The sequence below is a fragment of the Euprymna scolopes genome, chromosome 7 (genome assembly GCF_053919585.1).
Source record: "Euprymna scolopes isolate OS-2025 chromosome 7, ASM5391958v1, whole genome shotgun sequence".
Taxonomy (NCBI): Eukaryota; Metazoa; Mollusca; class Cephalopoda; order Sepiida; family Sepiolidae; genus Euprymna; species Euprymna scolopes.
In genome coordinates, this window is record NC_136488.1 from 127,507,974 (window position 1) to 127,535,587 (window position 27,614).

Consider the following 27,614-nt stretch of genomic DNA (forward strand, 5'->3'; position numbering starts at 1 on the left):
GCGCGCATGTGCGCATTTATATCGTACTGCTTCTGATTATCACGAAAAAAATAATTTCTGGCGATATTTTCCTGATAATTGTCAATTGACAGAAGATCTCATGAGATCTTTTTATGATTAAATGTGCTCCACTTTGGGGGTTTATTATTTTGAATTTCGGTAGCCATCATCATTTACGATAAACCTCGGACCAAGGAGTAGGGCACACAAAAAAACGCACACACAGTAACCCACAGACAAAAACAAAAAATAAAACGAAAAAAAAAACCTCCATTTTCTATATCTGTTTTTTTTTTTTTTTTTTTTTTTTTTTTTTTTTTTTTTAATTATTTTTCTCGTAAACTTAAAATGTGTTCTAACGGGACTTTATTTTTTTAATTTTATATAAATCATTTTATTTTCGATTGTTTGTTTTTTTTTGTCTTTTTTTTTTCGAAATTATTTTTCAACGGATCATTTTTATTTAAAAAAAAAAAAAGAAAAGAAGAAAAAAAAATCATCATACTTGTCGATGCTTCTTTTAAGCAAAATTTATCCGGTAGGATTTTTTTTTTTTTTTGCTATCTCTATTTCGCAGCGGTGACGTAACACCGTTGGTGTTTACTAGATCTGCTTGACAATCATGGAAAACTGCGATCAAAGTTTTTGAAAGAGGTACAACGTCCTAACAAACCTCCATAGTGGCTATTATACACGCACTAGAAATACTAAACCAATGTACAAACAAGCATACATACATACATACATACATACATGATGATTGTAATGTCTTGTCAGACGAGTGCCATTCCATCAGACACTTAGAGTCCATGAGCCCAAAAATGACTTCCATCGCCACAGGACCATTTCATTAGACAGATGCCTGATGGAGTATCTATACACAGATGATGTTAGGAGAGTCTTAGCTTTGTACGACAGCTAAGTCTCTCTCTCGGTCCAAAATGTTGAGATCCAGCAACAAGCAAGAGCAAGATAGCCATCAAGAAGTTAAACTGCAGACCAGCTCAATGCGGGTGGAGAGGGCTCCCGTAAGCCGTGGTGAAGGCAACCTTTCTAGGAGAAGCAAATCTCTGATTTAAAAAACCATAAAGCGGGAGACCAGTACATACATTCATACATATATACATACATACATACATACATACATACATACATACATTTATATATATTACATATTTTATATAGACATTAATACAGTCTACTCTAATTTATTCGTGTTTATGATCGTACAGACTTCAGTGCTGTCCGCTTCGACAACAATTCTAAATTTTGAATTATTATCCATGCAACCAACCCTGCAGGATGAACAATTTGTACGGAAACAAGCGCGTATTAATTAGTGTAGACTGTTTTACAGTTTGTATAAATTTTATTTATGAAGCTCTACTTATATATTGAGCACTTTTAAAAAATATTCGTTCAAGTTTATTTTATTAAAGATATTTGCACTTAGATATATATATATATATATATATATATATATATATATATATATATATATATATATATATATATATATATAATCCGAGGTTAATAGTTTCCATAGGTAACGTAAACAATGAAGTTTTAACGAAGTTAATACAACAAGAGTACTTAATAACGAAGTAGAGGAAGATATACTTTCTACTTGTTTTTATATAAGCAAATTATGTGTCGCTACACAGTCGTGGGCATGTTTCAGTCAGCTAGTTACTAGCAACTAGAGAAGTCTTCAAACGATGCAGCTTATACGAAAGCAAACTTTGCTTTCGTATAAGCAGTATCGCCTGAAGAGGTATCTAGTTCCTAGTAACTAGCTGACTGAAACATGCCCATGAATGTGTAGCGAAACATAATTTGCTTATATAAAAACAAATAAAAAAAAATATATATATATACATATATATATATATATACATATATGCATACATATATATACATAGATGTATATATGTATATACATATATATATACATATATGTATACATATATATACACATATACACACATATGTATACATATATACACATATGTATACATATATATCTATGCATATATATACATATAGATATACTTACATATACACACACATATATATACATATATATACTCATATATATACACATATGTATGCATATATATATATATATATATATATATATATATATATATATATATGGTTAATGTTGCACCATCTTCATTCGGATCGTATGTTTTGGTCGAGGTTAATTAAAAAAAAAGAAGAAGCGAAATTGAGAAAAATAAGAAGCACGACAAAATTGATGGCATTCATTCATGAGCGGGGAAAGTCCCTATAAATTTGTGTATGTATTTTGTTACTTTCTTCTTTTTATAATAATAGGAATACTACTACTAATAAGGCCTGGGTTTTAGTCTGCCCAGTCGACCTTACTGAAACTTGTTTTGCGTCATTTCGTTTTCTTTTGCTTTCATGTATTTCGACTGAAATTCTTGTATACTTTTGTATAAAATCCACTGATGTAAAAAATAAATTATTATCATACAGAAACGTGTTTGTGTTTGTATATCAACATCTTTTTATTTACAAGCTAGTTCAACCTAAACACACCGGTTCCCGTTAGATCGCTGAAGTAAAGCAACGTTGAGCTTGGTCATTACTAAAATGGGTGACCATTTGGGAATTCCAGGGGTTGTATGTTCTCATCGCCTATCTCGGCATTGTTTCCAGTCGTCCTGGACTTCTCCTTGCCACTGGACTCAAGCCAAGCAGTGCCGATTTAGGAGAGGTGTGGTTGAGGAGTGCGCAATCCTTGCCTCATAATTACATGTGCAGGCATCTATTGTCTTTTGAGAATGAACGGAGGCTAGTGCAAGGGCATGATTAATAGTGAGCATACTAAGGTTCTGTAGCAAGATACGATGTGTCTTAAGTAAGTTTCCAGACCTTTTTGTACAAGCATTCAAAATTGCCGTAGACTCTTGAAAATTCAGTAGGTTACTGCTATACATCTTATGAGATGATTGACCAATATTTAAGATTTCAGGTTCAAATGAACAGCTACAGCAGGAATTGGAATACACCCTACTAAAGCCTGATTGTCACAGCTAGTGAATTGCAAAAAAAAAAAAAAATGGAAATTGGACGTGAGGACACTTTAGGAGAACGATGTGCAATAAAATTCTGCTTAAAACTTGGGAAAAAAGTTACAGAAACATGTGGAATGCTTCAGACTGCTTTTAGACCATCTTGCATGAACCGAGCATCAGTGTTTGAGTGGCATAAGAGGTTCAATGAAGGCAGAGAGCCTGTGAGGGATGGTGAGAGGTGTAGAAGGAGTAAAGTAATCAGAACACTAAACTTGGTTGACCAAATAAAGAATTTCATGAATAAGGAGAGTCGCGTATCTATAGAGATAATAATTGCACAGTTTGATGTCAGTGTGGGAACTGTACACACAATTATTCACGAGGAACCAAAAATTTGCGTGAATGTGCCAGTCCACAGCTCCATCGTTGTTACAGACTATTTGATCAAGATGGGCAGCAAGATAGTTCCTCACCCCCCTTATAGTCTAGACTTTGCGCCCTGTGACTTTTTGTTATTCCTTAAGCTCAAGGAAAACCTTATAGGTTGTCGTCATAAGACAATTAAGGAGATTAAAGAGGCTGTGACGAGGGTCATTGGCACGCTCACACAAGAGAACTTCCATGGGGCCGTCCAGAAGTTGTTGGAACCGTACAACAAGTGCATTGCAGCTGGAGGAGATTACTTCGAAGAGGACTTGAGTTTTATGTGTGTACTATCAATAAAAGTGCTCACATGAAAAAAAGTCTGGAAACTTATTTAAGGCACCTCGGAATTTTATTAGCGTAACATTTAGATTTCTGCATGTTGATACAGTCGGGAAACAGGAAATAGGGAGGGAATTACAAAGGCAAGCCGTTCGAAGAAAGCAGCTATTTTAATAAAAAAAACAAAAACAAAACAAAACAAAACTTTTCGGTCTTTTGGGACCTCTCTTTTTTTTTTTAATCCTGTCTAAGAGGTAAGATTTTGCTGTTGGTCAGATTAGTTTTTACGTTGGACTGATAGACGTGCAGCTAATTCGTTGGAGGATGATCCGTCCATGTAATTGTAAAACAAACACACGGATATATGCGGTAATGGGACTGGGAATGGAGTTTGGTAGACCAGTTAGGTTAGAAATTCTCTCTTTTTTTTTTTTTTACACAGTGATCACCACTTATCAAGGCCCGGAAGCCACTCAGGGATAAGGGTTATGTTTTTGCTTTTGCATCCTATAGGTTAGATCAGAGGTTTCCAACCTTTTATGCATGGCGGCACACTATTGACCTCTTTAAATTTTTGCGGGACACCTATCACAAAAAGTGAATGTTTTCTACTTATAAAGCCTTTTTGCAATTAAATAATAAAAATAAAGACGATCAATATAACATATTCTCTATTCAAAACCTAGTATAGGATAATAATGGTGAATGTCAGTAGGACAGCTGTGCCTGGTGTTTTTTAACTACTGCTGCCATATGTGGGCAAATATGATTTGATTTGATTTGGTTTGGTTTGGTTTGGTTTGGTTTGGTTTGGTTGTTTTATGGCATATCAACCCTTTTTGGGTTATTTAATGCCGAATCCAGTTATTTTGGAAATAGTATTCACGTTGCATCCGGTTATTTTGTAGAGGTTTTATTCTTCAAGCTCTTTGTATCTTCGATTGCAAGTTTGTAGTGTTTGGTTTGGTTGTTTTATAGTGGATTTTATCGTTTTTGCTCTCTATCTTGCAGAACATCAATGAGTTTTGCAATGGAAAAGGGTTACAGTATTAATGTTTTGTGCATTTTAAGTTAGGAAGCCAGTCAAAAAGTGGGGGGGGAGATGGAAAGAGAAAGGGGAAATGGTAAGAAGGAAAAGAGGGAAAAGGTGGGTTTTTGGTTTTGGTTTTAGTTTTGCAGAACATAATCAAGTTTTGCAAAAGGAAGTAGAAAAACAAACAGCATCAATGTTAGGTGCATTTCGTCTCAGGAAGCCAATATCTTCAGACAGCCTGATCTGGTAGCACCAGGGGAGAATGTGAGAGAGAAATACTCTTAACTCTTCTTCAAAGTGTTTAATTTTCCCATTAAAAAATTTTTTTTTTAACTAGCCTGAGTGCCTGGTAGATAGCGTAAAATATCATCACACGCCTATCCTCTGACCCCCCTTTTTTCTGTCGTACTACTAGTTTTTTTTTTGTTTTTTACATTATTATTTATTTAGTATGATCAACTGTCCTGATAAACAAGTGTTCTCAGATAGGTTTTGTAATCAGAACGCCTTTGATAAGTATCGGAAATCGATAATCGAAAAAAGTCTGATTAAAGAATTTAACAGACCGATTTTGATCAAAGTTGACACTCTTATACAGCCTAAGGTCACATGTGCATTTGAGAAGTATTATCAACAGCAGGTTCTTTGATATGATAGAGGCGCTTTCGAAATGAGTATTTCTGTTTAGATCACAAATGAACCCTGGTACGATAAGTATGGATAATCAAAAATATCCGGCGACTTTGACCAAAGTTAACACCTTACACAGTCTAACAACACAAGTGCTTTATTACCAATGAAATTGAAGTGTATAAATATAAAGGATACTGTCAGGTGTGAGAAGCTTTCTAGCTTAGTATAAGGAGCCCACTTATATTGCAGCAGACTTGGCAGTATCTTCTATGTATCTATTCCAATGTTGTCTGTGAATGGTAATGCCCCGAGGAGTTGGAACGTCTAATCTTCGAGGATGATCACCCTCCTTATAGTCCAGGAAATCAACTGTCCAGAAAAATTGTCCAGCCGGTGAATTAAAAAAAAAAAAATGCAATCTGGACGTCAGGACACTTTAGAAGAACGATGTGCAATAAAATTCTATTTAAAACTTAAAAAAATGTATGCTACAGAAACGTGTGGAATGCTTCAGACTGCTTTTGGACCATCTTGCATGAATCAAGCATCAGTTTTTGAGTAGCATAAGAGATTCAAGGAAGACAGTTGATAAGAGATAATTACAAATACAAAAAGTCTCTACATATAAAATCAACACTGGGTTCTTTTATATGACAGGGGCGCATTCAAAATGAATGTTTCTGTTTAAAGCACAATCGCACAATGATACTTGACTTTTTCATTTTAAACTTCAATTCAATTCAAGGCATTATCATCATACAAGCAATAAAGTCACGCATATAAAATCAACAGAAGGTTCTTTCGAAATGAATATTTCTCTTCTGATCATCATATAGCCATTATATAAAAATAAGTTAATAAAATAAACATTAGATTCTCTACAGTACAATGTAAACTATGGTGTATTGTTGACTAAGTAACTACGGGGAGACATGTAAAAGCTTCCTTATATTGCAGTGCGCTGGTCCACGACTAGAGCAAGCAACTAATCGATTTGATTGAAAAATGAGCAATTTCACCGATTTCGATGAAAATATAGTATTGGAAATGTGGAACATTCGTTGATCCTCATTCAAGGCCGGGCAACGTCGGATCTCTCTGCTAGTATATATTTTGTATCTATCTATCTATCTATCTATCTCTTTCTCTCTCTCTCTATATATATATATAGAGAGAAAGATATATATATATATATATATATATATATATATATATATATATATATATATATATATAGATAGATAGATAGATAGATAGATAGATAGATAGATAGATAGATAGATAGATAATAAGAACAAAGATGTAAAGTAGAAATTTACAAAGCGTTTTTACTATTCGGCAGAATACTCCAAAGCTGGTAGCTAGTTGCTCCTTAATTCAAGAAGTTTCTAAGAATGCAAATTCTTCTCATCAGAGGAAAAACTGTTAGCAAAATAATCCAATAGTCACGCTAAAAAAATTTTTCTATGTATTTGCTAGTTGCTGTATTTCTATATATTTGCTAGTTGCTGCATAAAATGAAACTAACAGTTTTATGATGTGTAGTCAGAAAACTTAAAAAACATAAGAATATAAATAAGGAAAACCGTTCATGCGGTCAGTTCATACAGAATTCAACATTAAAATAAAAATAACCAAACGCAATTAAAGGAGTCTAGTGCGATGGAGATTATTATTTGCAGGTAAATGAACCACCGCAGGTATATATATATATATATATATATATATATATATATATATATATATATATATATATGTGTGTGTGTGTGTGTGTGTGTGTGTGTGTGTGTGTGCGTGTGTGTGTGTGTGCGTGTGTGTGTGTGTGTGTACTTGCCTAAATACACGCTCCAGTGTATATTCATGCTAATAGGACTCACATGAAACTTATAATATGTACTAGAGATCAAGCTACCAAACAGTTCAAAGCCAAATAATTCAAACCGATAATAGTTATTAAAAATTGCATAGATAATGCAATGAAAGGACTTGACAAAATACACGACAAATAGTACAGAGAGGCTAATTACCGCCATTGCAAACAAAATCAACGTGAACAATACAGAGTAGCAAATCAGGAAATAAAAAGGCGTGAAAAGAAAATGGGAAAACGATTAATCTGTGTAGACTATATATAAAACGGATCAAAGAAATTTCGCAGAGAAGACACCTAAATAGAGAAACAGAATTGCTGCCGACAGCTACACAAAACAACGCGACCAGTACAAAAATACGAATTATGGATTTTGAAAGCAAATTGACGAAACGATAAGCCATCGCATAAGTAAATGCTTCAAGCTGGGCCAAAGCGGATATAAAAAAATATACATGAATGGGTTGGCCAAATAGTCCACTAAGAACTGTGCAAAAGATTGTATTTTGAATACGCCTACAAATGGTACAGACACGAATCTGCGCCAGGATATGAAAATGAAAGACAGGGACATGGAAATACAAATGGGCAAACTCATCCAAGCAAAAATACCAGACATGAAAATAACCCACAAAAAGAAAAAGAACGAAAGAAAACCCGTTAAATTCACAAATGAAAATCATATTCAAAGTTAAAAAAACCCCGCTTTGATGTACTTACATATCATGTAGATATGAATATCCTCACAAAAATTCAGGAAAAATCATCTAGCAGAAAATTAATTACAAGGAAAACTTAATTTTAGCGTAAATTACAGTTTCATTATATTGCTTACCATTGAAGGATGGTAAGTAATCATAATTATTTAAAAATAGGGAGGTAATTTGTATCAACCAGTACTTCCGCTCTGATCGAAAAAAATACGAGAAAGGTATTTTTAATTTCAACTAGCTAACCGCCCGGCGTTGCCCGATCATAAACGCTTAACCATGATATTTTAATTTATGCAGATTGCGTATGAATTATTATGAAATCAATCCTCTATTGGTTATGATATACGAGCCTGGGTGTCCTGCGTTGCTCGGGTACTTGGCGGTTTGTGTTTTGTCATCTAAACAAAACGGGGGTGGGGCGATGCTGATAGTTAAAGAAAATACGAAACTTGAAAAGAAAAAAAATCTACAGTAATATCAATTATTGTAGGAGCATTAGGGACAGTGCCGAAAGAAACACTGGAATAAAAATCAGGATGAATATAAAACAATGGGGGTATCTATACTATACTAATACTAACTCCAGTAAATACAGCTGTAAAATTAAGAAAAAATCTAAACTGTAGGAACCACCGTATATCAGGCTCCTTCAGTCTCTGACAGACTATGGATACCCACGTAGGGGTGCCTGCGCGTGAAATTTTTGTGGCAGGAGGTGCGCAATCCATAACCACACCTCTCCTGAGTCGACATTGTTAAATACCAGTGGTCAGTGAAGTGTATGTACAGGATGACTGGAAACAAATGCCGAGATAAGCGGAGAGCACATACAGCGCCTAGAATTCCCAAGTGGTCACCCATCTGGTACTAACATGGATCAACGTTGCTTAACCTCGGTGATCTGACGAGAACCGGTGTGTCAACGTGATTATGCCGTATATAACGACCATATATAGCGAGGTAACAATGCCCATTGAAGAGTAAGTTGAAATGCAATAGTACCTCGTAAAAAACACAACTAAAAGTATGAATGATGAAAACAGCTTATGAAAAAAAAAAAAAAAAAAAAATCCCAGAGTGCATAAACGTGACCATGTGAAACAAAGGTAAGTTCAAATAAAATGGCAGTATAAATATAAAAAACAAACTGTTGTGATGGATATTGTCAGAATCTTGTGTGATTTCCTTGAAAAATGTGATTATGAAATAGGAAACAGAAATACATATACTACTGTGGTTGACAAAACAAACAAGACCCTTTCTCATGGTATACAAGTAATAAGTAAAAACATTAATATATATAAGCAATAAGTATAGCGATAGATATACATTTATATATAGTAATAATTAGTAATAAATAGTGATGTTTACGACTAGAAATAAAAATAGGTTTAAGGCTCCCAAAAATTCGCACTAGAATTGTTCGCAACGACTCGTGACGCAGTGGTTAGAGCTAAAGTACTGGGAAAAATCAATTGTAAAAGTGATATTCTCCTGAAGGTTGAAGGTTCAATCCTCAGTGTGGGCGACCGAAAAATACATTTGCGAATTACTTAGGACCCAGTCATACTCTTATTCCAGTCATGGCTGACGGAACAAGAGCATGCTACCCCCGTGAAGTAAATAAAGGGTTCCACTCGAAATTCCGTCCAAATTCCCGAGTTCGACAAGATGAAGAAGGTCGGAGGTTATATCGACCGAAATGTTGTGAAAATCACACTCAAAATGAGAACCGTAGTCTGATGAATACAAGACCCTTTATTATAGACTAGCTATAATTACACATAGTTGCCACGAATGCAGTGAAGTTATTTTCGTTTTTAAGCTGCTTCTAAAGTATTATTCACAAATGAAAATCACAGTCAAAGTAAAAAAAAAAAAAAGCTCCGATGTACTTACATATAATGCAGAAATTCAGGAAAAATAATCTAGCAGAAAATTAATTACAAGGAAAAATCAATTTTAGTGTAAATTGCAATTTTATTGTATTGCGTACAATTAAAGAATGGTAAGTAATCCAAATTATTCAAAAACAGGGGAGGTAATTTTAGCAAGCAGTACTTCCGCTCTGATCGAAAAAAATACGATAAAGGCTATTTTTAATTTCAACTAGCTAACCGCCCAGTCCTGCCCGATCATACAACACGCTTGACCATGATATTTTAATTTATGCAGATTGCGTAGATATTGTTATAAAATCAATCCTCTATTGATTATTATATATTACGAGGAATTATTTGCTCGGTGAACTAATTCACAAAAAAAAAAAAAAATAATAATGATAATGTTGTTCATCTGTGTTTGTTTACAAGATCACGTCAGCTGATATTTGGGCTTAACGATCTTAAAAATAGTCTTTCTTCTGTTATAGATAAAAATAAAATGCTGTGACAACAGCATATTCTTTTCATTCTTTTTACTCTTGAGTATATATATCCGTTAATATATTATATCGTTTTAAATAGACTAATGTGGTTCTCGGTTGATTGACTATGTCTTACTGGTGTGCTAGTGTGTCGGATATATACTTGAGAGTCAAAAGAATCAAAAGAATATGCTGTTGTCACAGCCTTACTAATGCCATTTCTGTTTTTCTTTCTTTACTATTTTGTTTAGATGAGTTCTTGGTTGTTGACGATCCGTCTGCTTGTAGATTCAAGTAAACTTCCCATTCTGTTTTTACTTTAAACCAGCAAGGGAGGGGGCGGCCTTGTACAGCCGTAAAATACGCTTAAATATATATTTTTTTATTTATGCAAATTTTGTATTTATTATTACAGAGCCAATTATCTACTAAATATTATATTGTACATAGTATTATATATTAGGTACACTATAAAATAAGTTCAAAAGTTAAAAAATAACTTAGGTGCCATCAGTTAGAATCGAAACCAAAATGTGTAATGTTCCAGTTGCATTCCCTACCGTTTCAGCTACCGACAGATAGATAAGAATGATTTAAAATTAAACTACTTCAAGCTATAAATGAATTTGCGCATGCGCAAACGTAATAGATATATGTTGGTAAGTTAATATTAATATTTTGCATTTCAACTTGCCGACATATTTCTGTACGCGTAATTTATCTATCCAAACAAAGATTTTGCATGTTATAAACCATTCTTGGTGTGGGATTACAATTTTCTGTTACTTTCAGTGTTATGTGACCAGTAGTTTAAGAGTTTATTTGTTAAATATTTACAGACACACACACACATAATCTACTTAATTCGATCCTATATAATTATGTCGCCACAAGTGGAACAAGAGCTCATAATGTATGAACAGTGAGACTAATTACACAATAAAGGTATCAACCGCCAAGTGCCGACTAAAATCAAGAGTTCATTAAAAATGAACACAAATCCAATATGGCCTGTTTCATAAGGCAACAAATTATACATAGTGAACAATTACAATATTTTATACTAGTAGGCCGCCCGCATAAATATTATATTTTAATTAATACAGAATTCTTTTTTTCGGGTCAAGATCAAAGTGTAGTATCTGTTCCGGCAGATGCTGCACTTAAGATAGTTTGTACCAGTCAATGGAGGGGAACCCCTCTATACTGGGACAATTATTATTTTTGTTAACCAGAGTGACCCCTTTTAGGGGAGCTGGTTTTTACCTCACATTAAAAACGGCCTTGTGCCTAATTTGCTCAGTGGGGGAGCAAATAAATACCATCTGTTCCGGCAGATACTGCACTTAAGATAATTTGTACCAGTCAATGGAGGGGAAACCCTCTATACTGGGACAATTATTATTTTTGGTAACCAGAGTGCCCCCTTTTTGCCTACTTTTAGGGGAGCTGGTTTTTACCTCACATTAAAAACGGCCTTGTGCCTAATTTGCTCAGTGGGGGAGCAAATAAACACCATCTGTTCCGGCAGATACTGCAAGCAAAGACCATATGTGGGGGCGACCCCACAGATAAGACCTTGGTCAATGTAGGGGCAACCCTTCATACCAATTGTCACTATCCAGCTCCCCTACTCCCCGGGGAGTTGGTCCCCATTTCCCCTTCACTCCTCACTTTAAAAATCGGCCTTGTGCCTAATTTGCTCGGTGGGGGAGCAAATAAATACCATCTGTTCCGGCAGATACTGCAAGCAAAGACCATATGTGGGGTCAACCCCACATATAAGACCTTGGTCAATGTAGAGGAAACCCTTCATACCAATTGTCACTATCCAGCTCCCCTACTCCCCGGGGAGTTGGTCCCCATTCCCCCTTCACTACTCACATTAAAAATCGGCCTTGTGCCTAATTTGCTCGGTGGGGGAGCAAATAAATACAATCTGTTCTTCAGATGCTACACTTCAATTTCTTGTTCTCTGTCAGTGGAGGAGAAATCCTTCACAACTGAGATAATTTTTATTTTTGTCCCTTTTCTCCACATTAAAAAAACGACCCTGGTGTCTAACTCTGTCCTGTGGAGAGCCTTTGTAAATAGGATTATAAACAGAAATGTCGTTAGTATTAAACGTATTATTGAATTCCTTTTACTAAACGTAATATTGAATTCCTTTTAACAAATAAAGTAAAAAATAAAAAAAAGACGTGCATGTGTATGAGAGTATGTTTTTTTCTAGACAGGTCACTTCTTGTAAGTAAAAAAATACCCTAGCTGAGAGCGAAACTAAAACCTAAAGACAGCGAGTCAAGTACGATAACCACTAGGTCAGCTTGATACTATCTTAAAAAAGTGTTTGTAAACCTAATTATTTTAAATGTCATGCGAACGATTCACATATGTGCATTCGTGAAACTGTTGACAAATTCCTTAAGTACCAATTTTTTAATTTTACCTCCTTAGCAACCCTTTTTTCGGATGAAAACCGATTAAAAAGTTTTCCACATGTCTGAAGACCCTATACACCAAATTTCAAGTCTTTAGATCAAAACTTCGTTGAGTATATAGGTTAAGAAATGTCGTCATTTTTATAGATGTAGAGATTATATTTTTGCGTTATAGCGACCACGCGATTTAGGTTTCTGTTTGAACAGGCGGTCGTCATTTTGCATGCTTTGTCATCGTGGATGACATATGATGTTCGGATTAATTATAAAAAGAGTGATGGTTAAGAAATATGATAACTAAAAACATAATTACTAAATTAAAAAAACTATATTCATTTACCCCAAAACAACTCACCATAACATACCATTTTCACCATAACAAACTATTTTCTCTTGTGGATTAATAATCCCTTGCCGACTGTTGCGGTCACGCACTGACCAATCCGCTAATAGATCGCATTAATCCTATATGTTCATTAAGAACTAGCCAGCAAAGGAGCTCAGACCACTAAAGAAGACAGAATTCTCTCCTCTCACTCTCTGTCCACTGAATCCCCCCAGGTTGCGACTGCTCCACTGAAGACTTCCACTGGACAACCTGAGGACATTAGGTTTCTGCCTCCCAACACGAGAACATCGTAGAACTTTCTATTCTTATTCTTTCTTTCACCTCGAACACAGTCCTTCTCTCGAAAATAAACCCTTTCGTTGGCTGATTCTAAAAACCTGGTTGATTAATTACTTTGTGCTTTTGCGTTGCAAATTAATCTTTTATTAGAGGTTTTATGCACTTACACATAAAACTTACCTAAAATATGTATTGCCAGGGTAAATAAATAACAGTTCATACACAATGAATATTACTAGTAATAATAATCGATCGAAAATAAAATATTTAACTGGTTAGTTACAATTATTAGTTTTATATTGGTTTAATTTTCTATTTTTCAGATGTTAAACGTACGGCAGTGAACCTTTACACTGAGTATAAAAACGACGCCATCTTGAATCCTTATTTTACATGCCTGCGATATAAAAAAAAAATCGGCAAACAAAATCAAAACAGAAACACTTTTTAAAAGTTCGGAAACTGAAAAAAGCTACGAAGGTCAATAGAAGATTAAACTTTTGCGTTTGATAAAAGTTATCTGTTTTAAAATATTTTTGTTTTTTATTCCCTTTTTTTTGTTAGCTACGCAGCACAATCGCTGGAGGTTGATATGTCATCAGACATCCAACCTCAAACGCAAAGATGAATATTCGATTGAATGTAAATAAATATTACTTCTTTGCATTTTGATTGAAGTCTCTAAAAAAAAAAAAATTGCTAAAAGGTTTTCTTAAACAACTTTTCGTCTCTATCTTTCTCTCTCTTTACTACACCTCCATCTCCCTCTCTCTATCCCCCTCTTTCAAATAATCCCTGATTGAATGATTATTAATGTAAGCATAGACAACCTTAACATCTCATATATAAAACATAAGCATTAAAAACTCCAAAACCAGTTGATTTGCCGTTCAACGAACCAACACCAACACAACGAATCGGTATAAACAGCAAATCAGAGCAGACAAATACACCCCACCACACACACATACACACACAAACTATATATAATAACAATCACAATGTGGATGATAATCCGAATAAAGTAAATAATATAGATAATAACAACAGGCTGGGACATAACATCAAAAGACTGAAATATAATTCCAAAGGCTGAAACACAACATAAAACACAACACCGGAAGGCTGAAACACAACACCCGATGGCTGAAACACAATACCCGATGGCTGAAACACAACACCCGATGGCTGAAACACAACACTGAAAGACTGAAACACAAGCTGAAACACAACATCAGGAGGCTGAAACACAACACCAGAAGGCTGAAACACAACTTTATAATACCAGAACAACACCAGAAGGCCGAAATACAGCGCCAAAATGTTGAAACACAATGCAAGAACGCCGCAATACATTGTTTTTAAATAGAAAATCACCACAGAGAAGTCGTAAAGAAACTTGCTGTAAGGAGCAAACAAGGACGAAAGATGAATATCTCAACGCAGGAGATGCCTATTGGCCTTAGTCTTAAGAAGACCAAGTCTATGGATAGGAGGAAAACAGTCAACAGGAAGAAAGTTCTACAAGCCTACAGTTCTTGGAAAGAAGCTACTGGAATTAGAAGCCATATTACAATGAGGCATCAAAACCGCGAATTTATGGAAACCACTAGACCAACGAATTAAACAAGCTGGAACAAAGGAAGCAGGGAATAGATCATACGATTCTGGAGAACATATGTTATAATAGCATTTATAAAGGAACGCTATATCAAAAACCTTTACACAGCGCAAGAAGACTGTGACAAGAGGACAACAGGCCAGAACAGAAGGTTGAGAAATAACACCAGAAGGTCTTAATACAAGAATTTTGTACAAAATAACTACGGCGTGAATTACAGTAATAAAACCTAATCTGATAATTCCGGAGAACACAGATTCCAAAACTTTGTGAAGAGTACAACTATAAAGTTGTCGTTAATATGTAAACGGACCAAAAATGTTGTAGATTCCGTCGCATGGAAAGAGAAGCAAGAACGAAACTCGGCAATCTTTATTTTAACAACACCTTTATATCGGTTATTTCCAACAAAACATTTTTCTAAGCTACTTAAACAGTTCATTTCTCCTTTTCCAGCCGAGTGTGACTTTCCATCTCTCTGTGACGTCACCCATGCATCTCGAGCATGTCTCGACTCCCACTTCTCCACACTCGTGTCTTGAACACGCCTTTTTCTGCGATCTTGTGCTTCAAACCCGTCCCTTTTCATTCTCCCGTGTCTGGAACACATCTCGAATCCTTTACGTCTAGAATACTTGTTGGATATTGTGGTGACACTGATGATAGCAGAGGTGTGCACACACGCACATTCCAGATTAATTTTTGATCTACATCCTTGTGTCCCGTAATATGACAGGAATTGTAACTATTACCGAGAACAAGGAAATGTTTACACTCTAGGTCGGGGTGCGGGTTATGAATTGCGCAAGGCAAAATAGAAAAGAAGAATGTAATATCTTAATATCTACTTTTCATGAATGTGGGTAGATGTTTATATAAGAGAGAACATCAAAAATGAAGGAAAGGGAGAGAGAGAGAGAGGGGGGGGAGAGAGAGAAAGAAAGAGAGAGAAGACTGACGGCTGTCGAGTGCGTTTGACATTTTTCTCAATCGTCCCTGCCTCACACAAACCTACCCCCCAACTTAACGCCTCTCTCTCTCTCTCTCTCTCTCTCTCTCTCTCTCTCTCTCTCTCTCTCTCTCTCTCTCTTTGTGGATGGGCAAAAGCTTAATTGTAAATAAAACTTCTATGTTGATAAATTCGTCTATGTGTTGCTTTTAAGAATAACAACGAAAGAATTGTCAGGTGTATATATGATTTTAGCAAGCATTTGAAAAGTGCAAATTAGAAAATTATATGCACATTCAACAACGCAACAACGTCTCGAATACCTCCTTCTCTTAACACGCGTGCCCTTTATTATCTCTGCTATGACGTTACATCGCGCAGCCGGCTTGGTCATTTGCATATGGCTGCTGCTGCTGCTGTTGTTGTTAACCCAGCGCCAGCGGCTCTGTTACTCAGCCATAGCATTGACGAAAATCGGGAACATTTAAACAACGTAAGTAAAAACAAACGCTGCAAAAAAAAAAAAAAAAAAAAAAAAATCGTCAAATGTGTAAAAGTCTGACGTAAACAAATTGCCCTGCTCGTCTCTCTCTCTTTCTTTCTCTCTCTCTCTCTCTTTCTCACTCTCTCTGATCGTCTTTTAATGCTTAGCCTCGTTTTCATTTCAGGTTTATATGAATGCCGACCAGCAAGATGACATGACGTATGAAAGTATCGACTCGGAAAAAGAAGACGACTGTTGAAATGGGAGAGAGGAGAGGAAAAAAAAAAGCATTCAGAATCATCAACATTCCATTTTGCTAAAATCGATAACCGATTTGAGCATCCACTGTTTTCCATTATCGAATTAGATTCATCAATACTCGCTGATGTATAAACGATTATGAAAAACTCCACTTTTATCTTACAAATTCCACCGTGTTTTTGGATTTAATATTGGAATTAATGTCCAAAGTATATCTATAAATACATGTTTTCATAGGTGATATCATTGAATAAGAGATTGGCTTAATCTTTTCGGCACGTATTTCATTTTTTTTTTTTTTCATTCTGAATTTTTTGTTTATTCTCAGCTCCGTGGACTAAGGTAATCGTTTATTTAATATCACCCCCGAAAACATGAGTACCAAGAAAAAAGCAGCATAATACAAAAAAAAAAACAAAAAAAAACAAAAAAAAAACAAACAAACAAACAAACAAAAAAACAAAACAAAAAAAAACACACACACATATGTATATTTGTGTGTGTATATTTGTATGTGTACATATACATGTGTGTGTATATTTCTGTGTATATATATATTTGTGTGTGTATATTTGCGTGTGTGTGTGCGTATATATATATATGTTTGTATGTGTGTGTGTGTTTGTGCGTGTGTGTGTAAAAATATTCGTTTTTGCATCTATTCTCTATGTGCACCAATCTTTTTTAATCCGAAGCTCGATGATTGTTAAGATATAACAACAGAGCCATATAAATAAACAATAATTTAGTTACATTCGAGAGGTCAAGATTTTATTAATCTTACCAATTATTATATTTTTCAAAGCAAAATCATCGGCACGTTTATAGACTATTGCTACGCACTTTTGCACTATATCGAATCTTGTGGGCATGTACACACATATCGTTGAGAGACGTATGAACTCTAAATCCCTCCCAACTTTGGGTGGACAGCAATTTGTGTTCAATTAATTATATTAAACGAATCTTCTAAGATTCGCATTGTTTCGACAATGAATAACTTCAAACCGGGGAAAAAGATCGAAGAACGTAAAACCTTGTCGAAATGACCATTATGTTTATTTATATAAACATTATTAGCTACATATGTGCAAACACGTTTTTCTAGCAATCTCTAGTCCGAGACCACCATGTCATTAGTTAACAGTTCGAAAGTCGTTCATGTTCATGTATGCACATATGTAGCTAATAATATTTGTATAAATGAACATATTATAAACACACTCGGTTCAGTCATCGAGCGCTCTTTAATAAACACAAAAGTTCCTGTGAATCTACATCTAGGAAACAAGAACTGTACAACCATTATATATATATATATATATATATATATATATATATATATATATATATATATATATATATATATATATATATATATATTTCCCCCAAACCTCTGGCCTTGATGGGAAGTAGACTAAAACTTGCTGCTATGGTTTCAAATGATCTGAAATAACAGCAAGGGGAGACGTGATTCCAAATATTTCTCATATGTTATACCCCCACCTCTTTTGGAAATAGGGTACGATTATGAATATCTCCAACATCAAATAATCCTTATACACTATGAAATTTACTTTATGTATGAAAACCAAAGAAACATCAGATATTTTGTAATTCATATGCAAAAACCAGGAAAACAAATAACTATGATTGAAACATTTTATTGCTGTAAAAACCTGCCAAAAATAGGCTCCAGATGATGGATGATCCCCTTAACGTGAGAGCTGAAGAGCAAATATCACAGAGCCCACTTCACAATCAACGTTATTATATTTCCAACAAGCATTACTTTTTTTAACTTGTGATCAATAGTCGTTGAGATTTGGAACTTACAAAATTGCCAAAAAGGTTGTGTATATATATATATATATATATATATATATATATATATATATATATATATATAACTACTTCATTTACTCACATAAAATTAATATACGAAAGTATAGATTTATGCGTAAACTTTAAGTATTTACTTCAAAAGTGCTCAATACGTAGGTAGAGCTAGTTAGTAATTTATAAAATATATATGGCGATTAAAATGCATGCCCATTGGCTGATAGGAAGGGGCGCGGTGGATACTAGAAAGCTGATTGGCTAACTAAAATCCTCAACATATATAAAAACAAGAAACAACCACAGAATTCGCGCATAAGCCTGACGAATCCTAAAGTGGATGAAACGCAGAATATTCAGTGTAGCTTAATCGCCATATATATTTTATATATATATATATATATATATATATATATATATATATACTTTTGTTATATCTATACTGGTAGCCAAATTGAATACTGAAATACTTATATCTTTGGTTCTACGCGACGAAACTACATGGAAATTTGCAGGCTTTTTAAATATAATACTATTCTATGAGTCAAATTTTATGACAATTCGTAAAAAAGAACCTATATTTTCAAGTCAATAAAATATACCCAAATTTGCCTACATTTCTATATATAGTGACCTGGCAGGCAGAATCAGTTTTGTTGCTGTGGGATGAATTTTGCTCATGTTTTTTTTTTGGTTTGGTTGTCTCCCCTGTGGCCTGGCAAGTCCACACACACACACACACACACACACACACACACACACACACACACACACACACACACACACACACACACATAGAAATATATTATAAAATACTGTTGTTGTTTTTTTTTCATTTCATTTCTGTGTAAGTTCTCTGAAATGAAGGGGCAACTTCCTGTGGTTAACACTTGATCTCCATATGAGATATACTGATATCTGAGTGTTCAACTAAAGTTCTCCTTTACCTCTCAAACGTTGAGTTAGTAAAGAACTGAAGAGTAGTAATTTTCTTCTCCCCAATTAACATCTAAACTATCTTCTAGTATACTAGCATGGTGACCCGACATTGTCCGGGATTGAATGATGATTGACGAATGTTTCACACTCCCATATTTTTATTGTCATCGAAGTCAATGAAAATGACAATTTTTCAACTGTCTGCTCTAGTTGGGGACACATCGCGGTGCATCAGGAGAAAGCTCACATGCTTATCGCTATGACTTATTTTACAATACATCTTTGTCTACATTACACTGTAGACAACCTACTTTTGATTTTATAAATTTATTTTTATATATAATGACTTGAATTAAATTTAAAACGCAAAAGTCTAGTATCTAGCTTCAGTTGTGCTCCAAGCAGAAACATTCATTTCGAACGCGCCCCTGTCATATCAAAGAACCTACAGTTGATTTTATACGTCCAGCCATTGGGCTTATGTGGTAATAAAACTTTTCAAATGCTCTTATGATGTTAGGCTGTGTAAGGTGTTGACTTCGGTACAAATCTCCTGTTCCTTCTTTCATCGGATGATTTTGATTATCGATTATCGATACTTATCGGAGATATTTAAATACAAATCCTGTCTAAGAACACTGCCAGGCACATAATGTTCCTTCGTGTGAAATTTCATAAAAATCGGCCCTGCCGTTTTTGAGTCCATAGAGAACGAACTCACAGACACACAGACGCAGACATACAGACACACAGACAAAGTTCCTTTAATAGAGATCTTTCTTATGGTCTCTTGGCCTCAGCGGATTTCATGACGAGAATTCATCTAGTCGGGTGGAGTATCCACCTAAGCGGATGAGGTAAGGTTATTTAAAGAGGGTAAACCATTTTTCATATTAGCCACTGTGATCTAGTCGTCTTGAGAGGATGGGGGGGGGGGCTTCAAATAACTTTTTTTTCTTTTTAGATATTTAGTCAGGGTTTACACGTAGGGGGAATTATCTCCATACCAGACTGTTCTGACAAAAAAGAAAAAAAAAAGTGAAACTTTAGACAATGGATTTGTTTAGTTCTCTACCTACTTCAAGAATTTAGACGCCAGGATCGGAAAGTGCGATTGAAAAGTAAGCGCCCCCGAGGAGGGGCATTCTGATCTGCAAAAAAATGTTTGGACAGCCCCACCCCTTGCCATTTTCCCGTAAGGGCCCCTCAGGGAATCTCCTGGGGAACGCCGACGGGATAAACTAACCTCTTTTCTCAAAGAGAGAAGGTAACGCCTGGGAGGATGGACCTCCTCTTCAAGCACAGAACTGAACTCCCATCGCAAAATCAACAAGGACAGGAATTGTCTAACCTCTGTTGAGACACTCAAGTCTAGTCGGCATTCAAGTGTATGTATGCGACAGAATTTCATACGGAACCCTTATTTACTTCACGAGCATAGCATGCTCTTGTTCCGTCAGCCATGTATGGATAGAGGTCCTAAGTAATTCGTACCAGAACTGTCCACAAGTACCCGTGGCGCAGTGGTTAGAGTATTTGGAAAAAAAAACAATTGTGAAAGTGATTTGTAGCAGTCACAGAGAACTATTTTCTCTGGTGAATCAATGCCCCCCCCCCTGAGTTCTTCGGCCACAGGCTGATCAATCAGCTAACAGGGCGCATTGATTCATCTGCTCCCTAAAACGTTTTGAGGGAACATCAGTCAGTCAGAACCGGACCTTCAGCCTAGCAACACCTATCCTGTCTCGTCCCCTGTCCACCGGACATCTCGCTTTATAGCATTGACGGCCTCCACCTGGAGACAGCTGCTATTAGCTGGGGAAGACACAGTATTGTCTGACCGACGACGACTTTAAAAGAACTTTCTTTCCCTTCTTTCTTTTTTCGCAGTCCGACCTGCCAGTTCCTGCTACAAACAACATATTCTTCGTTGTTATTGTTAAAAAAAGTTTGTTATTTTTTATTTTTTTTGTGGGGCCTGTTCTTTTAATATATTTAATTAGGAAGGTAAAACAATTACCTTTCCTAAATACTTCATTTTATTTATTTTAACTAGCAAGACCTGCGGAAATTACACAGATCAAAGGTCAAATGTTCTATGAGACAATCATACCAAGGAGGCGATTAATACAGGATAAAAAGGTTTCACTAAGAATATAAACAGAAAATTAAAACAGAAATAAACATGTTTTTATTCAAAACGTACGACCCAAAAGCGACATCATTTTTTTTTTACATTGCATCTCCGTTGATCGGGAGATCCTATTTATTAAAAAGGAATAAAGAATTTGATAACATACTGCGAACATTAAATTATTAGTATATAAATATATTATTAGTATATAGATATATTATTAGTATATAGATATATTATTAGTATATAGATACGCTAATTTAATGTCCATAGTATGTTATCACTAGGGCTATGACAAGAGAATATTCTTTGACGCTTCTGAATTTTTGAGATGAGGATTCTGAGATTATTCATATTATTATTCCTCGATGAGATGAGGATTTTGAGATTATTCATATTATTATTCCTCGGACTACTGTTCTCATCTTGAGTTTGATTTTCACAACGTTTTGGTCGATGCAACCCACGACCTTCTTCAGGTTTATCTTGTCGAACTTGGGAATGTTTCTGCCGAACTCGGAAATTTGGACGGAATTTCGAGCGGAACCCTTTATTTACTTCACGGGGGTAGCGTGTCCTTGTTCCGTCAGTCATGACTGGATAGAGGTCATAAGTAATTCGCAAGTGTGGCGCAGTGGTTAGAGTACTTGGAAAAATCAATATCAAAGTGATATTCTCCTGAAGGTTGAAGGTTCAATCCTCAGTGTGGGCGACCGAAAAAATACAATTGCGAATTACTTAGGACCGCTATCCAGTCATGGCTGACGGAACAAGAGCACGCTACCCCCGTGAAGTCAATAAAGGGTTCCGCTCGAAATTCCATCCACATTCCTAAGTTTGACAGAAACATTCCAGAGTTCGACAAGATACGTCTGAAGAAGGTCGGAGGTTATATCGACCGAAACGTTGTGAAAATCACACTCAAGATGAGAACAGTAGTCCGAAGAATCCAAATAATATGAAAATAAGCCCTAGTTATCACCTTCTAGCATCCTTCTGAATAAATAGGATCTCCTGATCGAATAATTTATAATCTAGAAAGACGTGACACGCGTACGTACGTCAAAGTTACTACGGTATTAATATCCAGATGATTTTATTTGTTAAACTGTGATTTCAAATACTAGTATTTAAAAGATTAAAAGGAACAGTGATTTAATAGAACGAGGTCATCGTCATGTTGTTCTTTGTGTTGCGTTCCCAGTGTTCATGTCGGTAAACAGGAAAACATTAAAAAAAAAAATATGTACTTGAAAATTTGTGCTTATTAAAAACGCATCGCGACCGAAATCTTAAGCGTTTCCTGAGTGGGAAAGATTAATTATTATTATTATTTTTATTATTATTATTTTTTTTTGGGAACCCGCGATGAGAGCCGATTCTTTGTTAACTCTTTAATATTAAACACAAAAAATAGGTCGAATAGGATTATATGGCATAATGACGCTGACACACCGTTTCTTATTAGATCACTGAAGTTAAGTAACGTCGAACCTGGCCAGTACGAGATGAGTGACTATCTGAGATTGCGCCGGGACGTATATATTTTCAGCGCAAGTTTTGTTTTTGCCTACTGTCACAGTTCCCCTTTTTGGAGAGCTGGTTTTCACCCACATCAAAAACAACCTTGTGTCACATTTTGCTTAAGTGGGGAAGCAAATAAATCCGCAAGGACCCGTGGTGCAGTGGTTAGAGTACTAAGTTCAACCCTCTGTGTGGGTGACCGAAAAATACAATTACGAATTACCTTGGACCTCTATCTAGTCATGGCTGACGGAACAAGAAATTCCGTCTAAATTCCCGAGTTCGACTAGATCCACGAAGAAGGTCGGAGGTTAAATCACACTCAAGATGAGAACAGTAGTCCTATGGAATCAAATAATACAAATAAATAAAAGTAGATATTTTCAGGTTAATACTTGGGGGCGCGTTTAAAACCACCGTGTGAGATCTACCCCCCCCCCTATTTTGGTTAAGACATGCTTCTAGAAGGAAAAACGCTGATGTATAACCTTGTGGCAAGCATTTGCAACGATTGATTTTATCAGTGGTTCCAATACTAGGCGATATATGCATTTATAATATGTATAATACCTCAGAGAGCTAAATGCCCTGTCTCGCATAGTTCCAGGTTACCCTTGAGCAAGTTGTAGCAAATGTTAGTCTCCATCCAGTGGTGTAGCAAAGAGTGGCGGTAGGCGTCGTCCTCCCCGGGCGGTACGTGCCAGGGGACGACATTTTTCGGAGTGAAAAATAGAAAATAGAAAAAAATTAAGATAAAAAAAAAGCTAACGACAAAGATTGAAATTTGATACCAAAATGAGTTTTAAGGGCGTAATATGTTTTTTTGTTTTTTTTACACAGTGATCACCACTTATCAAGGCCCGGAAGCCACTTAAGGGGGCGGTTCATTAGGAATTTGTTAACGTTGGACTTGAAGACATCCAAGTTGTAGTCCGGTGGGAAGCAGGCAGACGGAACAGAGTTCCACAGGCGTGCAGTTCTAAGAAAGAAGCTTGGTTCATGGAATCCACGTTTTGATTTAGGCACAGATAAAGAGTGGGGGAAATTTTTCACAGTGGATTCAGCTAGACGGGTGTTTTTCGTGAAAGATTGGCAAGGGGCGACCAGAGATTGGAGCTCAGACGAGCACCTGCCATGGAAATAACGATAAAACAAGGATAGGCTCGCAACGTCTCTTCTGTGGGAGAGAGGTTGCAGGGTAGAGAAAAGGGCATCCCCCACTAAGCCACGAAGTCTATTTTGTACTCTGTCAAGGCAGGATAGGCTAATTTTAGCAGCTCCTGTCCAGATATGGCAACAGTATTCCATCCTTACACGTACTTGTGTGTTTTATATGTGTAATACTGTTTTTAAACGGATTTTTCCACTGTAGCATCAGTTTCCAATGAAAATAAATATTTATATAAAAGAATATTTTTTATTTATTAAACGGGTTGAAAGTTTATTATATTTCTTTGCATAGCCAGTTAAGTTAATTGGATAATTTATTTTTTTAAATATTTTTAATTATACGTTTTTGTTTAGAAAAATATTTGTGTTCCTTTGTTTGCGTATTCAGTCTTTATTTGTATATTCTATTTGCATAGGCAGTAAAATTAATTTAACACTTTATTTATGGTTTGACTTATACGTTTTTATATTATGTTAATTGGAATTCATTATTGAGATGAGTATTATTTATATTAATTTATTTATTACGGACTATTATTCTCATCTTTATTAGATGCTGTTTCACAACGTTTCGGCCAACTAAACGGTTCCAGCTGAGCATTGTCTGAAGATAGCGGTTTCAATCCTACCCAAAGCCGGCCAGAGGCTTACTTGGCCAAAACGTGGTGAGACGACAACAACTACGGATGGCAGTGATTGCTGAGAATGTAGTTAGGAGATTCGAAGTTCCTATCCTGTTGTGGTTACAACCTGATGAAGGCCAGAGGAATAGTTGGCCGAAACGTCGTGAAACAACAACTAATAAAGATGAGAATAATAGTCCGCAATAAATAAATTAAACGTTTTTGTTTTGAAAATTTTTTGGTTTTCTTTGACGACGACTGTATATGTATAGGAATACTGTAATAAGATCAAAGCCTGTGACTAATAATGGAAGTCTAAAATTAGATCCTTGGCTGTAATTCCATGAAAATAAATATTTTGAAGACTTTCTGGAATTTTGAAGATTAACGGATTATCAGCAGCTAGCGGGTGGGGGTAAAATCTTACGATCGCCCCAGGATGTCAAAAATAGCTGCTACGCTGTCTCCCTCCGATATTCTGGAGGGTTACCGTGCGGGAAGTCCTCTATCCTAATGAAGACAATACATACATCTAGGAAAGAGAAATTGTTGAAAAAAAAAAAGAATAGATAAAAAGAGTCCGTTAGCCATGTAAGACAATCTTCTAGTGATATTGTCACGAACAAAACACCGATTTTTCACGATTCAGCACGGATGTAGTAAGAACCAGAAAACTGTCATGAGAATGCGCAGATAGCGAAATATATAGTAGGATTAGTGTCTTTATTAGTCACACTAGTTGTGTTAGCAAAATCATCAAAACACAAGATCTATGCGTTTCCTTCTGAACAATTAGCAGGGCATACTGTACACCAGACCGAATTGATATTTACCTCCTTCCTACTGAAGGAAGATGTGATACAAGGTACGAACATACGGATTGAGATAAAAATCGATGTCCATGACCTTTACTCCTCATCTGAAATGGAACACGTACATCAAATCTGTTGCCAAGGTCGCTGGAAAAATGGTGGGATCGTTCTACCGCTCCAGTAGATATCTCACTGCTGATGCAATTCTCTATCTCTATAAGACCCAAGTACGTTCAAGGATGGAGTACTGCTATTACATCTGTGCAGAGCTGCTAAAAACATCTTATCCTACCATGACAAAATAGACTTCAGAGTTTAGTGGGGGGGGGGTGCCTTTTTCTCCTCCCTGCAACTTCTCTCCCACAGAAGAGACGTTACAAGCCTGTCTTGGTTTTATCGTTATTTCCATGGCAAGTGCTCGACTGAGCTCCAATCTCTGGTCCTCCCTCATCAATCTTTCACGAAAAACACTCGTCTAGCTGAAACCACTGTCAATAATTTTCCCCTCTCTTTATCTATGCCTAAATCAAAACGTAGATTCCATGAACCAAGCTTCTTTCTTAGAACTGCACGACTATGGAACTCTCTTCCGTTTGCCTGTTTCCCACCTATCTACAACTATGATGTCTTTAAGTCCAACATAAAAAATTCCTGATAAACCGCTCCCTTAAGTAATCCAATTTATCAAATCTCCATTACTAACGATTACTACAATATTATCCCATTGATTACTGTACACGCAATAACCCTTATCCTCGAGTGGCCTTCGGGCTTTGATAAGTGGTGACTCCCAGGTAAAAAAAAACGTAAATAATTGGACAGTCCTATCCTCAGATAATTAGCAATAAACTAAAACTTGTACACACACACACACACACACACACACACACACACACACACACACACACACACACACACACACACACATATATATATATATTGTTACGTGACAAAAAAAAATAAAAATTTTAATTTGCTCTCTTTGATTGAGCGCTATCAACAACACTTGTTGAAGTTCAATTATTCTTAATTTTTGGATACCTTTGAACCTGGAATATATATATATATATATATATATATATATATATATATATATATATATATATATATATATATATATATATATATATTAGTTTCGATCTCACTACTATATATTAACTTCAATATAATAATCGATGTCGTATTGTCTCAATAATAATATTATATTCTATATAATAATCGATAGTGAATTGTCTCTATAATAATATATACGTAATGTGCATTAATCAAAATATCATATTTAAGCATACCTTATGGCCGGGCAACGCTGGGCAACGCTGGGCGGCCTGCTAGTATTAAATAAAAGATGAGAGATAAAAGTTATAGATAATTTTATTATATCATCAGAACAATAAGTAAAAGTAAAAGTGTCAAAAAAGAAAAACACCCGTCGTTAAGCCATAGCATTTCGAAGCTAAATGCTTCTCATCAGAATATGAGAAGAGGCAGAACTATGCAAAATGTAAATATAGATTTAAAAAAAATGGTTTAATTTAGATTGGAAGTGAGAGTGAAAGTTGATAAGTTTTGCTTTGTTAAATATATAATCTTTGATGACCTAATTGTGTTATATATTCAACAATGTCGACTCAGGAGAGGTGTGGTTTGAGATTGCGCAACTCTTGTCACAAAAATTTAATGCGCATGCATTCTTACAGTGGGTATCCATAGTCTGTCAAGACTGAAGAAAGCCATAATATATATATATATATATATATATATATATATATTTATATATATTTATATATAATTATTTACCATAATAATTAAATACCTACAGACAC

At 35.5% G+C, this 27,614-nt stretch overlaps 1 protein-coding gene and 1 pseudogene across 2 annotated transcripts in view; one reads left to right on the forward strand and one right to left on the reverse strand.

The window, feature by feature from the left end:
* Positions 1–17,032, forward strand: part of LOC145279937 (uncharacterized) — a 147,615-nt gene extending 130,583 nt beyond the window's left edge. For both annotated transcript variants that reach the window (XM_080131521.1, XM_080131522.1), the window contains exon 17: positions 16,674–17,032. In XM_080131521.1, the coding sequence (XP_079987647.1) occupies positions 16,674–16,748 (75 nt within the window). In that variant the 3' untranslated portion in view covers positions 16,749–17,032. The remainder of the gene's footprint in view (positions 1–16,673) is intronic.
* LOC145280473 (5S ribosomal RNA) lies at positions 8,826–8,942 on the reverse strand (annotated as a pseudogene).
* Positions 17,033–27,614: the final 10,582 nt, after the last annotated feature.